This window comes from Cyprinus carpio, chromosome B11 (genome assembly GCF_018340385.1).
Source record: "Cyprinus carpio isolate SPL01 chromosome B11, ASM1834038v1, whole genome shotgun sequence".
Taxonomy (NCBI): Eukaryota; Metazoa; Chordata; class Actinopteri; order Cypriniformes; family Cyprinidae; genus Cyprinus; species Cyprinus carpio.
In genome coordinates this window covers 3,178,436-3,195,367 of record NC_056607.1, presented here as the reverse complement: position 1 = coordinate 3,195,367, position 16,932 = coordinate 3,178,436, and the positions used below count along the sequence as shown (strand labels likewise).

Sequence of the window (16,932 nt, the reverse complement as noted above, 5' to 3'; positions counted from 1 at the left end):
TGACAAACAGCAAAACAACAATTTGATTTTATTTCTGGAGTCTCTTTAAATGTTTTCATTCTTGAATTTCTGTTGTTAAACAAGCGTTTTTAATCAGGAGATTTAAGACAAACTGAACAGGAGGTTCCGGAAAGCATCTCGGAGAACTTGACAACACATGAAACTGAACACACATGTATTAGAACGGTATTATAATGATCCGACTGTACAGAGGGAAAACAGTCTTGTGTCTTAAAGTATACTGTGTCTATAATGATGTCATGAGCCAAAAACGTCAGGTTTGGACACTAATGAATCTGTTGGCCTGGAATAATGGCTCCAGTGGATGAATGAAGCAACTTCATTTTAAAATGATTCCTGAGTGTTAAAAAAGTCTTCAGAAGTGACAAGAGGACTTCATCTTAAAGGGAGGCTCTGAGATTTTCACATCAAAACCCATTTTTAGACCTCTATGCAAATCTATGCATCAACGATTAAAACATGATTACATTTGTGCTTTAACTCAAAATTTAAATTTTTAATAATTTCTTTCCCTCACTCTAAAATACAATGCACATTGGAGGCTCTTCCAGCTCTATAGATACACTACATGAACAAATGAGCTCCAATGAGCGGGTACAGCATTTGATGTGAAAAGTCCCTCTTGATTCTTTCATCTTCTGAAGCTCCATCCAGATCAATTTGGGGAATATTAAGCCATATTGTGTATTTTTTGTACAATAAAATGTTTGTACATATTTGAAGTAATTCTCTCCTAAACAAGTGATTAAAACAACAGAAGAAATTATTATGAACTGCTTGAGTAACTGGTAAAATGCTTTCTCTGGATTGCTTGAGCACTATACGATAATCCCAGGAACATCGGGAAATTTCAGCTACGTCCTTTTCCTGTTCTCTTACTAGTAGCAGATGAAGAAAGAGTCATCCCTGAGGTCTGTGTGTGACTTATACATTAATCCTTATGTTACAAAACATTCAGCCACATCGTGAAGATTTTCCATCAGATTCACCATTTCAAGCCTGACAAGACCAGAAACATCACCCAAAAATAAAAATGTCATTATTACCCTCGTGTCATTTCAAACTCTGCCACTGTTTTTTCTTGTGGCGAAATTTATAAATCTCATGCGGTTCATAGCACATCTGTCAATCTAAACAACAACAACAAAAAAACAAGTTTTATTCACTGCTGATGCTCCCCTCCACTGAAGCTCAGAATACTAAACACCATTGTTTTTCATGTATTCATCACATCAAACCTCGGACAAATTTAATAGCCAAGTCGGAGAAGAACATAATCAGTGAATTGCTAACTTTGGGTCTTTGGTTGTTGCACAAAGCTATCTGATGTCTTCAGAAGACTTGAAAAGTACAAGTCACATGGTCTACTTTTATGATGTTGGGAAATTTCTATACTTCCATTGTAATGAAAAAAAGCTGTGATAAGCAAAAATAAAAGGCGTAAATGTTTGGAACAACGTGCGGGTGAGTAAATAGTGACAGTTTTTAATGTTGGGTCAACTATTCTTCAGATACACCAGAAAATCTACTCATGAGTCCTTCTGTTTCTTGAAAGAACGTTATTTCAAATGCTTGAACGCAGGTTAATTTGTGTCAAAAAAAAAAAAAAGAGATAAAAACAAAAACCTTCAAACATGAAACAGCAAAGATCTTCTTGCATCCATCTTTGCTTGCCCCTCTACGAAATTAGATGTTGCCTTTTCATTCTGTATCAGGAAGCTTCAAAGCACCAACACTGAAATGCTCAACAGAGGTCAAAAGATTTGGTTCTCGTTTTGTTGCACTAGTTGGCCAATATCATGTCAAAACACGGCAACAGACAGCGCTCCATCTCTGCACAACACTGCATTCCTCAGCGCTGGAATGGCTTGCGAACTTTCTTGCGCCGGCGTGGGGGCTTTCCTCCGTCAGTCCAGTGTTCGCTGGGGTCGCCCCGTTGGGCCCCTGGGCTAAAGAACCCTGTTTGTGGAGAAGATCCTGAAAACGTTGTTGAAGTCCCTGCAGCTGCTCCGGAGGAATGAGGCGGCGGGTTTCCTGTTGGGAAGAATCCTCCATTAGCAGACATGTCACTGGGAGCTCCACCCTGGAAGAGGCGGCTGAAGAAGTCCTGCAGGTCTGGAGGTGAGCCTCCACCTGCTGCGTGATCTGGGGCGGATCTGGAGGACAGTTTAACATGAAGACTATCATTACAGTAACACACAGGCCGTTAATTAGGAGCCAAGCACCAAAAGGGAGCAGGCACCTTGTGTTTTTGTTAGTTGTCGTCTTCTGCTCTTGAGTCTATGGCAGCCCACAGAACTTCATGTGGGAAAGTTATGAAATATGGCATACAGATAGAAGACAGCCTAAACATTAACCGCAGCAAATTTGGGAAAATTTGCATTTTCATTCAAAGTTGATGCCAATCTGGATCTGAGGCTGTATTTCTGCAATGCTTTGGTGTACTGACACCACACTATTGATGTGAACTCTACATCTTCTATATTTTCAGCCCAAATACAGACCCCATTTTGTACATTGATCAATGACAAATAAAAAAAAAAGTATGTGCAAGTTCTTGCAAGTAAATGTTACATATACCACTCACATTATGAGATGTATTCTAAAAACATTTGCAAATTGGAAATATTTCCAGTCTGGGTACACCTGACTGAATGTGTTTCATGATCTTCATTTAAAGACTTTTGTGTCTATTGTGTAAGGAGTCATTTCACCCAACATATTTTTATGTTCAAAATTTGTTTCACCAACTTTTTTTTTGTTGTTGTTGTTGTTGTCATGACTTCTTGTAGCCGTTTGTTGATAAAAATTGTTCTTTGTTAGTTCATGTTAGCTCAGATATTACATAATATTAAAACATACAATTTTAGTTTGATTTTATTATTGTATTAGGAAATGGTAAAAATTAACAATGACATTAATAAATATTTTAATTTCATTGTCAGGAAATTTTTCTCCATATAGTGGACTTCAACAGGGGCCAACGAGCTGAAGGTCCAAATTGCAGTTTAAATGCAGCTTCAAATGGCTCTACATGATCCCAGCTGAGGAATAAGGGTCGTGACCTTTCCAACGTGTTTAATTAATGCGTGAAGTCGCAGAGCTGGTGCAAGATGAACAATTGTGGGTAAAAAGTAGACTTTTTTTTTTTTTAGAAAATGACTGATTGTTTCACTAGATAAAACCATATTTCTCAGCTGGGATGGTTTGAAGCTGCACTGAACTGTGATTTGGAAAATCACATTGGTCAGTGTACAAGTCCACTATATAGAGAAAAATCCTGGAATATTTTCCTCAAAAACCTTATTTTTTTTTCGACTGAAGAAAGAAAGACATGAACATCTTGTATGACATGGGGGTGAGTAGATTATCATGAAATTTTAATTTGTAGTAAACTAATCCTTTAAGCATAATCATATGACCTATTTGCCTGCTGGTTATTTATTTTCAAAATGTTGCATTTTAATTTGGAATATGTGTTTTTGCATTGGTAGCAAGCCTCAACAAACTTAAAAAAAAAAAGACATAAAAATAAAAACATTTATTTATAAATCAAAACATATTCTGCCCAGTGGTTTACTTAATCTTCCAAACCTGGCAACCATGTGCTCTCTCACTCTCTCTCTACATTGCTCAAATAAGTGTAATTACAGCCAGTCTGTTCTCTTTAACATGGTTATTTTTGCTGTTTGCAGCAACTAAATCTGCTAGCAAACCATGTGAGTTTAAAGTGCAACAATTCTAATAAAATGTATTAAAACTTAAAATGACAATAAACATGATTACTAACCATTATGATATTTTTGAGCAAAATAATCGCTCAATTGTTTAACCATTACCATGCAACCCAAGTAGTTAACTAATGTTCACAAATGGAACCTTATTGTAAAGCATTACCCATTTAGATTTCCAAGAAATTAAATACAGAAGTTGGCAAATTTCCCAGTGACTTGCACTGATAGAATAATCAGCATTCCATTATATTATGATATCATCACTGTCAGTTAGAGCTGGAATGCTGAGTATGGCCTCTGAATAACTTCTTGTCATAATGGTCTTTAGACAGCTGATAATGGTCTGAGGACAGAACACTTCTTATTAGGCAACGTTTACACTAGTGCGTTTTCGTTTTAAAATTCATTTTTGCTACGGTTATGCCTTTTGCTACGGTTATGCCTATTGTTTACACTACTCCGGTGTTTGTGACGCTCAAAAACAGAGACTTTTGAAAACACTGCAGACCCCGTTTCAGTGCAAACGGAGCAAAACTGAGACTTTTGAAAACGATGGCGTGGCTGCCCACATGTACCCATAGATATGTATAGGTAGATGCCCCATTCGACTGCTCCAAGCATGTAGACGCATCCGCCATCTAAACAATAGGGAATCTACCTATACATATCTATGGTTGTACATGCATTACCGGTCATGTGACATGCACTTTCGGTCATGTAGTGTAAACGGAGATGGTTTCTGTAACGCTGTGAAAACGCCAGTGTAGACGAGGATCGTTTTCATTTCAAAATTTCTATCTGGACACTTTAGATCAGTTTTGAGCCGTGGGTCTAACCTGGTTGCCCGTTGACAGCAACATTGCTTAAAAAGTTGCCCTGTGTATCATCAGCCTTAGGAAAGAGTGGTTACCTGTGGCGGCTGGTTCCGCTGCTACCTTTAGAGCCAAAAGAGATGTGATATGGCACGCGATGTGTGTCTGGAGAGATGCTTATACGCTGACAGCCTGCCCACTCTGTGTGAACATAGAGATGTGTCTCAAGGATCTGAACATATGCACACAACATATGAACACAGCAACGATCCAAGAGCGGGAATGCAAATGAACTACCGGTGATGTCAAAGACTTTGCCATCCATGAAGGCGAAGAACGTGATGCGCAGTCCCAGCATACTGGATTCAGCCCACAGGTCTCCCTCCTCGGCGCTGTGCCACTTACTACATTCAGCACAGAATCGGGCCTCACCAGGCTCGCGGTCCATCTCGAAGCGCCTGTGGAAGAGACCATGCTCGGGTTAATGTAGAAATGCAGCATATAACACAAGACAAGATCTGTATGAAATGACAAAACTGAAACGATGATCAGTAATACGCACTTGTGCTTGCCCTCACATTTAGTGCACATCATTGTGTTCATGGCTTCTTTCAGGTCATCCTGCAGTTTGGTCAGAAACTCATTCATGGACTTTGAAAGCTCTGTAGCTGCCATACGCTTCCTGCAGACACAGAACCCAAATTTAAAAGACTTTCATAGTTAAATGAAACATGTACAGGGCATCTTTCTAAAAATTCTTGTAATAATGAGTAATATTAAGTTCAGCACGAAATGCAATATAACAGATATTCCCATGATACAAAGTGTTTTGTTTTTTGTATATCTATTCCACATTTTCCACATTACATTAACTTTCAAGTTGTTACAGTCATTTTGACCAGGAAAGTTTTTTTTTTTTTTTTTTTAAAGATTAAATTATAATATATCAATCTACTTGTTCTTATCTAACAGCACTCACAATTCATACTCTCGCCGAGTCTCTGGGTTACTGACGATGTCCCACGCTGCTCTTAACACCTTGAAGGCCTCGCCAGCGCCTGGGTGCTTGTTTTTGTCTGGATGAACCTGTACACAACAATACATTAAACCTGGATAAATCAATACAATCTATGGCTCATCCCATGTTTCAGGGCAATGATTTTGTCATCTCACCTGCACTGCCAGCTGTCTGTAAGCTCTCTTGAGTTCTGATTCAGTGGCATGAATATCTACTCCAAGAACATTAAATGGGTCCAACTCCTCTTCAGGGATCTGTAGCAGAGCAAGAGTTCAAAACACAGTTCCATAACATAGCACCTCAGTTTCAAAGATTATACAATTACATTATCCAAAATCACTTAGCAACACATTAATATTTCAACATTTAAAAGGTCTTACTGAATGATTACAGGTTTGCACAGATTCCATCCCCAAAAAATAATAATAAAAAAAAAAAAAAGTTCAGACTCGTGTGATGTCATGCAAGAACAAATAAAAATGGCAACTAATAAATAAAGGTAGTTTTGTAGCTACCTCTACATATTTCTGCTTGATATGTCAATTTATGAAATATGATGCCAGCCTTTAGATTGCTTTATTCACACACAGAAGTGAATAATATGTTTATTAAGCATATCAACAACAAGCAGCACTCTGTGTCTGAGCATGAAAACAGTTCAGAGTTGAACGTCAGAGTGCAGTTATAACTACGTGTCAGTCTAAAATGACATGAATGCAATATCATCGTGTGCCTCTCCAGGGTATTTGATTGTGATCGGTCAATTTTTTTGGTATATTCACACACATTTTCTACTCAGCTGTGCTAGTTTCAAGTCTATCCTATCATTCTGCACTCTCTTCTAAAATAATAAAATAAACTCAAATCAGTACTTTATGTCAATGAATACACTTGTTTGATAAGTAACTGTGTAAGCAGGATAGAGCACAATCATTAAGTCAATCTTTAATCCTAAAGTAAACCTTCACATGGATCACAAAGCTGACTGAACATTATCCATTATTAATCGGTTAATACTTAATACTTAAAGGCATGATGAAAAGGAAGTAGGGAAAGATCTTTTTTCCATATTATGATGTACATCTGAGTGTAACAGATTACTGAAAAAGAAAAATGTTTGTATGTTGGTAACACTAACATTAACTTTACTTAAAGCCTTTGTGTATAATGCATTACATAGTTATTCACATTGTACATTGTAATGCATCATATCATTTCATAAATAATTGTAACCAAAGTTAAAATGCATTATAATATCTGTATATTTCTTGTTACACTGAAAACTATTTGCATGTCATGTTTTAATGCATAACATAAATAAAAGGTGCAATGAAAAAAAAAATAAAATAACTCTTACAATCAACAATTATGAATTTAAAAGAAGTCTCTTACACTCATCAAGGCTGCATTTATTTGATCAGAAATACAAGGAAAAAAAAAACAGTAATCTTGCAAAATGTTATAACAATTAAAACAATTTAAAAAAATGGTTTCGATTTTAATATCCTTTAAAATATTATTTATTTCTGTGATGCAAAGCTGAATTTCCATCAGCCATTACTCCAGTCTAAAGTTTCACATGATCCTTCAGAAATCATTCTGATATGCTGATTTATTATTAGAATTTATCAATGTTGGCAACAGTTGTGCTGCCAAATATTTTTTTGGAAACTGTGATACTTTTCTCAGGCTTCTTTGATGAATAAAAAGTTAAAAAGAACAGCATTTATTCAAAATATAAAACAATATAAATGCTATCACTTCTTAACAATTTAACACATCCTTGCAGAATAAAAGTTTTAATTTCTTTTAAAAAAAGAAAAAAAAAAGAAAGAATAAAAATTTACTGATCCCAAACTTTTGAACTGTAGTGTATATTGTTAGAAAAGATTTCTATTTTAAATAAATGCTCGTCTGTTTAACTTTTTATTCATTAAAGAATCCTGAAAAAAAGTATCACAGGTTTCAAAAAAATATGAAGGAGCACAACAGTTTCCAGCACTGATAATAAATCAGCATATTAGAATGATTTCTGAAGGATCATGTGACACTGAAGACTGGAGTAATGATGCTGAAAATTCAGCTTTAATCACAGAAATAAATTAGCTTTTAATGTATATTGAACCAGAAAAAAACATTTTACATCATAATTATATTTCACAATATTATTTTTCCCCTGTGTTTTTGATCAAATAAACGCAGCCTTAATGAGCAGAAGAAACTCCTGTAAAAAATATAAAAAATCGTTCTGATCTCAAACTTTTGACCGCTACTGTATACACTCAAATGGTCAGAATTGTTGGTAAATATGATCAAAGAAGGCTGTGAAAATAAACCTGCATTATTAATCATTTTGATCTTTTATTAAAAAAAAAAACACAAATATCTAAACTTTCATTGAACTAAAACAATTGAAAATGAGGGAAAATCTCATACCAGGGTGATTATGAACATGAAATCATCCAGCTCTGGCTTTCTGTTTCTCAGAAATATAAAGAGGAGGGAAAACAAAGGCCAAATTCCCTTTATCATCCATCACAATGAGAAAAACCAAAGAATATATTTCTGCTGTACAGCAAAAGATAATTCAGCTTCACAAATTAGAAAGTAACTTTAAGAAAAGAGCTAGAGCAGTGAAAATTCCCATTTCCGACATCAGGGCAATAATTAAGAATTTCTAATCAACAGAAAATCTTACGAAACTGCCTGGAAGAGGACGTGTGTCTATATCGTCCTAATGCACGGTGAGGAGGAGAGTTTGAGTAGCTAAAGACTCTCCAAGGATCACAGCTGGAGAATTGCAGAAAATAGTCTCTGGTTCAGAAAACCTTAAAAAAAATAATATCAAACAGCACCAGCACCACATGTTGTTTGGGAGGGTTTCAAGAAAAAAAAAAATTAAGAAAAGAAAATGCTCTCATCCAAAAACAATCCCCAGCATATTCTGTTGTCAGACATGACTGGAACTTCAAATGGGACTGGCTTCTATGATCAGATGAAACTAAAAAATTAGCTTTTTAGCAGCAAACACTCAAGATGGGTTTGGTGAACACAGTGAAAAAAAAGGACCCCATGTGTACAATGAAATATACTGCTGTATTTTTGATGTTGTGGGCCTATATCTCTGCTGGAGGTCCTGGACATCTTGTTTAGATACATGGCATCATGGATTCTATCAAATACCAACATATAAAAAAAAAAAAAAATAAGTGACTGATTCTGTTAGAAATCTTATAATGGGCCATGTTTGGATCTTCCAACCGAACAATCGGCCTCCAAAAACAAACTTCTAAAACAACACAAAAATAAAAGATCAAAAGGATTAACAATGCAGATTTATTTTCACAGCCATCTTTGATCATATTTACCAAGGGAACCAACAATTCTTACCGTGCACGCGTGTGCGTATATATATATATATATGTGTGAAATATTTTATATGTGTGTGCATAAATTATGTTTTTACACAGGTAACACTTTATACTAAGGAAGTATAAACTTAGAAATGTATACTTATAAATACTTGTAAATAAAATAAATATATACTATATACTAAGAAAAGTTTTGCTCAGATGCTGCATTCGAGTTATCAGAACACAAGATCAAAATAAGTTTTCTCCCAAATCAATGTACAATCATTCATTTTCAAAGACATCAATATATAGTTCTGATTTAAAATAACTTTTATATTATCAGACATTAATGCCTCTTTCTCAATGAACACACACATCAATACCTTGGCTAGTGCCAGCAGTCTCTGCAGTTCTTCACCAGGTTGCCACTTGTCTGCCCCCCTACTGGGAGACTCTGGATTTGAGTTTTCATTCACGACGCCTTTTTTAAAGAAACGCTCATGAATCCTTGTGGTCAGATCTGACACTTTCCTCCAAACCCTGCTGCTCTGAAGGGCAAGCCACCATTTCCTGCCTCTCTCTCCAGCCAGCCTTCCCACAATACACCTCAACATCTGAGAGCCAGAGCTTAGTGCAGCACAAACAAATCTCCAACAAGAGAGTAGAGCATGTCGAGCCCAACGAGCAGACCTGCCAATGCTTTCTATTACAGCTACGCTTGAACACCAGCTCCAGTCAAGGATTCGCCTCAAATCTTGCGTCATGCCTGGAATATCTGTGACTTTAGAAAGCATGTGTGCTCCAAAGTGGTATAGTGCAAGTGCAGATGATTCAACAGCAACCCCACAGCGGTGGGTCAAAGAGATGATGAGCTCCACCACCATATGGACGCAGGAAATGCACCAGGGGCTGACGAAATCTGCCAGGAAATCCCGACACACCACGACCAGCTGGATCCCGATTTTCCTTCGTGCGCGGCTGTGATTGTGCAGATGGTGGTTTCGTCGCTTCACCTGCTTGTATCTGCTGGGCCCAGAGGAGGTGAGGAAGGATTTATGAGGCATGGAAGATGGAGATGTCCACGATGGTGTTTGATCGCAAGGCCCCTGCCCTGATCCACTCTTTTTGGACTTTCCTTTCCTACCCGTTCCAGCATTCCGGGATCTAGACTCCCCATCGCCTCTAAACTCACTCTCCAATTCCAATTTTCCTCCCCTTTCACGTTTCTCCTTGTCTTTCTCAGAAATCCCATCTTGCAGCTGATCATCATTCAGATCTTCAGTTTTGGTATTTTGCTCTTCATTCTCGTCTACTTCCAAATCAAAGTCTTCATCAGGGAACTCACAATCAAGATCATCAAGCACCTCATGTTCACGGTCAGGTGCTTGAGATGATAACACATGGCTGTCATTTCCATAAGACGGACTGGCCAGAGAAACAATGGGCGGCTCCACTGTGTCCCATTGTACAGCCATGTCTTCTTCCATATTGCTCAAATATCCAAAGGGTCACTCCTTCACGCTTAAAAGAGTCGTGAGGAGATCCATCTTGAGCTTCAGGGTGGCAGCAAACTTAGACACGCATGCACTGTATTTAACAACGGCCTCATATTTACAAAAGAAACACAATATGGGGTCTTCAGCAAGTCCAGCATGGCAGACGATAAAAGACATTTCCAAATCACGGCGGCATTCTGAACCCCTGCAAATGAGAAGAAGAAACTTTAGCAATGTACAATAAATAGTTCATCTGAACCTAGTCCATATATTTGAAACCATACGTGTACGTTTCAAATTCTACACTACAAAAAAAAAAAAAAAAAAAAAAAAAGACCTAATCAACAAAACAACACAAACATCAACACAACCATAGGGTAAACACAAAAAGCAAAAATCCAATTTATTTCCTCCAGTGAATTTTTTAATAACATATAAACTTTCCAACAGAGACCTACCATCCAGATTGTGATTTAAGCATTGATAGACGTTTCTGTAGATGCCACAAGTAACTTCTAATTATTCTGAAGTGGAATTAAGCTGATATTCCTTCAGAGATGTAATACACTTGATATAGTACTGTTTTTACCCTATAATCAAATATTGTAAATCAATAGTTTTATATTGCACCATTGTGATTCGAGAACATGACTGGCAAAGCATCATGATGAGCATGTCGTTCACGGAGCAGTTCCCCGACTCATTTTTCAAATACTTTTTGATACTTGGAACTTGAAGAGATTTTGTAATATCATACAGAGAAAATTTAATGGAAAATGCTTCATTTACTGTTGCCTTCTATATTCAGTTTTTTGGATAACCAATATAGGTATATTTTTTTTATGTTACCTATACAAATACACATGAAACCTACTGGCTTGTATGTTTTTACAACCAAACAATGCATTTACAATTTGTGGAATTACTAAATTCTTGTTTATAGAATTTAAAATGGTAATGTAGCAGTTTGATGAGTAAGACCTTTCACTGTTAGTGTCAGCAAGTTAGCTGACCTACATGTCAACCTACACAGTTAAGACCACAGTACATAACATTCATTCCTATTGTGGGCTGTCAGGAAGATTTTTGAGCAGTAAAAGCATATCACACCCTTAGGGGAAGTACCAGAGAATGAAATATAAACATGCTAACATCACATGTCTGTAACTTACTGAACACTCAGTCCTGATAAAGTGCATGAGCATCGACTCCTCAAATGCTGCTCACTGAGGTTTTACAGACGGCGCTCGTTGCTGTAAAGGTTTATGTTTAATACTCTTTATATTTGTTTAATCTCTTGCTTTACGATGCTGTTTTGCTTTAGCAGGCATGCTAACAGAAGAGCATCCACAGCGAGCGTTGCTGCATTACTTCTCAGAAAGAACAGTGTACACGCAGGAAAGTTTCTCTCGGGTGTAAGATGAGTTTGAAGCAGCTCAGCCTATCTTCTCACCTATCTTTAGCTGCTTTCACTGTCCTTCTCTCTTCATTCTTGTTCACTTCCGAGTACAGCACAAGCGCTGAAACGTCACTTCCGTTTAAGTAACCCTTTCCTGCCTTCTTTTAACTGGATGGGCAGGAAGGCGTCACCATACGTGATTTCTTTCAACTGTCTAAAAATAAAATTATGACTAATAATGTCTACAATTAGCTTTTATTTTCCACAAGTGGTCATAAATTCAAGTGCATTTGTTCCAGTCCAGTTACAGTTGAAACACATAATGCATCAATGTAGCCTAAAACCACCACTTACCGCCTTAAAAAGCCATTTTACATCAGTATTTTATTTTAGCTCCTCATTTTATTCAAGCTAATGTAAAAACCTGCAAGCTACAGTGCAAATGTTGCTAGCAGAACAACAGCCCACAGTTTATTAACAATTAAAATTAAGAACAATCACTACAACATTGATCAATTATTTTATCACAGCATTAATTTTTTTCCTACATCTGCCAACATACATTTTCCTTTCATAATTTAGCTCTCTAAATTAACTGCAGAGCTTATGAATATATGCTGATGCATATAGCTATCTAAAATCTGTACCCAACTGTGCCCAAAAAATAGGCTTCTATTATATGTATTTTAAATATTTATCAAAGTGCTTCATTAACAGAGTTCTGCCTGATGTCCAAGTTTTGTTTGATAGTCAAAATCAGTCAGCATACTTTGATACCCAAAAATGGTCAACGCTATTTTTTCTGATATAATGTCAACTCCTCTTTCAGCCTAAAAGACAGGAAACAATAGATAAATTCAAAGTAAAATGAGTCTGATTACATAAGTTTATTGATTAAGTTTCTTGATGCTCACTTCTTCAGTCTTCATCAACTGATGTTTTAGCCAAGTAAAATGACTGCTTCACAGCCTTGTCCCACACAATAAAAGAAAACTAAAAAAATGTGTAATGAAAAGTAATAAGTAAATGAATATATATGAATATTAAAAGGATAGATAGATAGATAGATAGATAGATAGATAGATAGATAGATAGATAGATAGATAGTTACTCATAGTAAACCGGGTTCTTTATCAGTATTTTTTTTGTTTTTTGTTTTTTTTTGTAACAGTGGTTTATATCATTATTATACGGGTGTAATTTTTGTTCCTCAAGGGGGCATTGTTGTTTCAGTGACTGACTTGACTTTTGCTAAGTGATCTTAAAACTGTATTAAAGGCCAACTGTGTTTACTGAAGAATTTGAGTGTAGCCAATAGTTTTATTTATTTGTGCAATTTAAATCCAAATGCACAATAAAATATATATGCACAAAATATATATTTATTAATATATCAATAGTATATACAGTGCACAGCATAAATGAGTACACCCCCTTTTAAAACTTAATAAATTCAGCAATTACTCTTTACTTAGATGACATTTTAGGGTTCTTTGGAGATAAAATGTTCCAACAAGTCTGCTTGATCAATTACCAAAGAAAAATGTCAAAATTATTCAGCAAAATAAGATTTTCTTATTAAAGTGATAAAATGTTGTGTTGCAAAAATGAGTACACCCTCCTGAAAAGTTGCTAAATAAAACTAAAAAAAAAAAAGTTTAAGGCAATTATGTTAAACCAACACATTTAAAGACGATTAATTTCCTGACAATCAAACGTGTTATATAGCCCACTGAAATATACTCACAACAATAGATCCCCTTGGGAGAGAACTGCCAGGAGACTTATTTCTTAGCATAAAAGATGACAAGAGGAATATCAAATTATTGTTTTAAGTGTGAAAATATAGCAGAAGTAGCACCGACATTCAAAAACAATGGACTTGTGACAAGGCTCCTGAAATTATCAGGCCTTTGTTTTCTTTTAGTGATGATGATGTGAATTTTGCTAGAAAAAAAGAGCAGGGGAAATAACATGCAAGTGTCTCAGAGCCAGCAAAAGCTATGAAAAGAGTGACACTTTATCTCACAGAGTGTGTCGCAGCCTGCAGAAGTGACACATGCATGCTTGTTGTTACCACTAGAACTACCAAAGCACAGTAAAACTCATTTAAAACCTCTTCCAAGGCCCATATTTACAAAATATAGACTTCTGAAAATCCATACTTTAGTCAAGTCAATCATTTCGGATCCAAAAGCATCCAATCAACGAGCTGAGCTAAACTCCCCATTAAAGACCAGGGCATTTGAGGAGGTCATCCTTTAGGATTTAAACAGGACAGATGTGGCAATTTGTCATGAACTTGTACACTCAGTGCCAAGAAGGGTCAGAGCAGTATATTTAAAGTTCTGGAGGACATACTTAGTACTAAAATATTATACATTTGCTGAATTAAATCTAGGGTGGTACTCATTTCTGAAATCTTTCATTCAAACAAAATTGGCTAATTTACTTATTTTACAGAAAATATAAACATATATTTCTTTGTTTTTATTAAGTATATGTTTAATACATTTCAATTTTGCCATCTTTCCATGAATTATATTAGTGATAATAAAGAAAATACACCTTTTATGTTTATTCAGAGGGGGTGTACTCATTTATGCTGTGCACTGTATTTAGGCCTATTATAAATACTGTATGAAAAAATATGCGCAATTACTAATATGTTCTATTATTCAGTGGTAAAATAAATCAGCTGACCTGAATCATAGGCTATGCCACATGTTTAACTGACAATTTATGGTGACATTAAGGCATAGCTAACAGTTTAAGTGTCCTAAATATACAAAACAACGCAAAAATAAAACCATTCTATTCGTATTCTATGAATATGCTATTCTGTAAAGTTCTATTTAAAATGACTACATAAAAAACACATGAAATAGATAAAAAAAGAAAGGTGTATAAAAAAAGACTGTAAGTCAGTCTTTAAACACACACACACAATCCACGCTGTGCTTTAAATGAGCGCAGCAACCAGTCAGAGTCTGGGGTGAGGTGCCGGGGAATCCCGCTGCTCAAGCCGCGTCACTGAGCTCGATCACCGCCCACAGACTCGGTGATCTCCGGCGCTCTTCCACACCACTGCACTCATGTTTGTTCATGCATTAAATCTGATACTCATTTATAGTGGGGCTCCGTCGTGCTGTTTAGCGTAAACGGCTGGCTTTCACATTGTACAGATCTGAGCTTAAACAATGAAACGGACAGAATTCCCCGACCATCCACACCCTGACGCGAGAGGCGCTCAGACCGCGGAGAGGAAGGCTCTTATTCGGTCAGATGGCGTGCCGCAGTCCGCCCACGCGTTTCTCGCGCCCACACAGGCAGCGAAAGGAGCGTCATTAACTCTCCGCTACTGCCAGCACAGCAGAGCATAGCCGAGACAACACCAGAGTTTCAAGAACATTTTAGTCCAATCTCACATCTGTAGAATAAGGTCTAACAAGCACAGAAAACAAAAACAAATTACTCATCAGAGGCGTACAGATAGGCTACACGTCCTTTTAATAGAAGTAAAAGTTTGACTGATACTGAGTTGAGTTTTAGAAACAGAGAGAGTCGGTCGTTTGGTTCCTGGAAGCTGAAGCGTTCTGCTGGATCCTGTCCTGGATTCTGTCTTGAAACCTCTCGAGGTGAGTAGTACACAACTACTGACGAGTCACTGAGCAATTAGCTACTATCTTCATTATAAACGATAGGAACCTACTACTGCGAGCTATATTTAACAACAACAACAACAACAACTCATTACCATATGAAGCGAATTTCGTAGATAAACTAGCTCATTATTTGTGAAAAATTTACAAATATGCAAGCTGAAGATACGTGTGTATTTTAAAAATAAAACATTCTGCAGCTACTGTGACTACAAAATGATTTTGCTGTAGCTTATACATGGCATGCACAAAACATGCAACTTAGTGCTAAGAGGTTTTTTGTAGCCTAATATGTAACCCTGGGGCACAAAACCAGTCATAAGTAGCAGGGTTAGCCAATATTTGTAGCAATAGCCAATAGTACATTGTATGGGTCAAAATGATCTATTTTTTATGCCTAAATAGGATATTAGCTACAGTGAGTAAAAAATTTTTTTCCATGAAGATATTTACTAAATTTCCTACTGTTAATACAGTATATCAAAACTTAATTTTTGATTAGTAAATATGCATTGCTAAGAACTTAATTAGGACAACTTTGAATGTGATTTTCAATATTGTAATTCTTCTGCACCTCAGATTCCAGATTTTCAAATAGTTGTATCTCTGCCAAATATGGTCCTATCCTAACAAAACCATAGGCAACATCAACGGAAAGCTTATTTATTCATTGTTGAATAAATGTTGATGTTGATACAATTCTTGAAAACCCTTATGAAAATTGCCCTTATGACAGGATTTGTGTGGGAGTAAACCATTAAGCTGTTATTAATTTGATAAAGCTTTATTAAAACAGATATCTTTCTCTTTTTCTCTGGGACTACTTGAATTTTTTAGATTTTTAGATTACTCTATTCGTGTAGTTAAAGGAGGATGCAATGATGGAACTTTAACATGCCAAATCTGTCTCCCGCTATCATATTGTAGGAGAGAGAGAGAGCGATATAAAAAGCGGATGAAATGTGAGGTTGAGTAAACAACCATTATTGCAGATTAAGAGGCTTCATATAACACTGCAGAAGGAAGAAATATGACTGCACCTCAACTTGGCTCTTAGATAAAGTCTTTAAAAAGAGGTTCCAAAAGGTGTTTTTTGCAGCAGTGCCAAAGAAGAACCTTAAAAAACAAAAGTCTTTACTTACATCAATGGTTCCATGAAGAACCTTTAACATCCATAGAATCTTAAGCACAAACAGTACTTTCAACACACACACACACACACACACACACACACACACACACACACACACACACACACACACACACACACACACACACACAAAATGGTTCTTTCAAGAACTGTTCTCTGAAATGTGTTTTTGCTTTTAAAAACATAAGACACTGCACAATAGTATCTAACTGCAGAGACACAGCACTGATGAATGGAAAAGAAGGCAGGGTCTCAAGACACGTTTTTGAAGTTACACTTCTTTCTTT

The 16,932-nt window shown here is 36.4% G+C and overlaps 1 protein-coding gene across 5 annotated transcripts; it reads right to left on the bottom strand.

Annotated features, from left to right (window-relative positions):
• Positions 1 to 12,001, bottom strand: LOC109074279 (dnaJ homolog subfamily C member 14-like). Of its 5 annotated transcripts, none has more exons than XM_042733608.1 (8): positions 11,888 to 12,001; positions 9,322 to 10,639; positions 5,741 to 5,839; positions 5,547 to 5,653; positions 5,130 to 5,249; positions 4,865 to 5,025; positions 4,666 to 4,768; positions 1 to 2,177 (listed from the first exon to the last, which is right to left on the bottom strand). In XM_042733608.1, the coding sequence occupies exons 2-8, from the start codon at positions 10,423 to 10,425 to the stop codon at positions 1,874 to 1,876; spliced, it is 1,998 nt and encodes a 665-aa protein (XP_042589542.1). In that variant the 5' UTR covers positions 10,426 to 10,639; positions 11,888 to 12,001; the 3' UTR covers positions 1 to 1,873. The 5 variants fall into 5 exon arrangements, 3 of the variants coding, with proteins under 3 accessions (XP_042589542.1, XP_042589545.1, XP_042589543.1); XM_042733611.1 differs by having other exon boundaries at positions 1 to 2,055; XM_042733609.1 differs by lacking the exon at positions 11,888 to 12,001 and adding an exon at positions 11,607 to 11,881.
• Between the last annotated feature and the right edge of the window lie 4,931 nt (positions 12,002 to 16,932).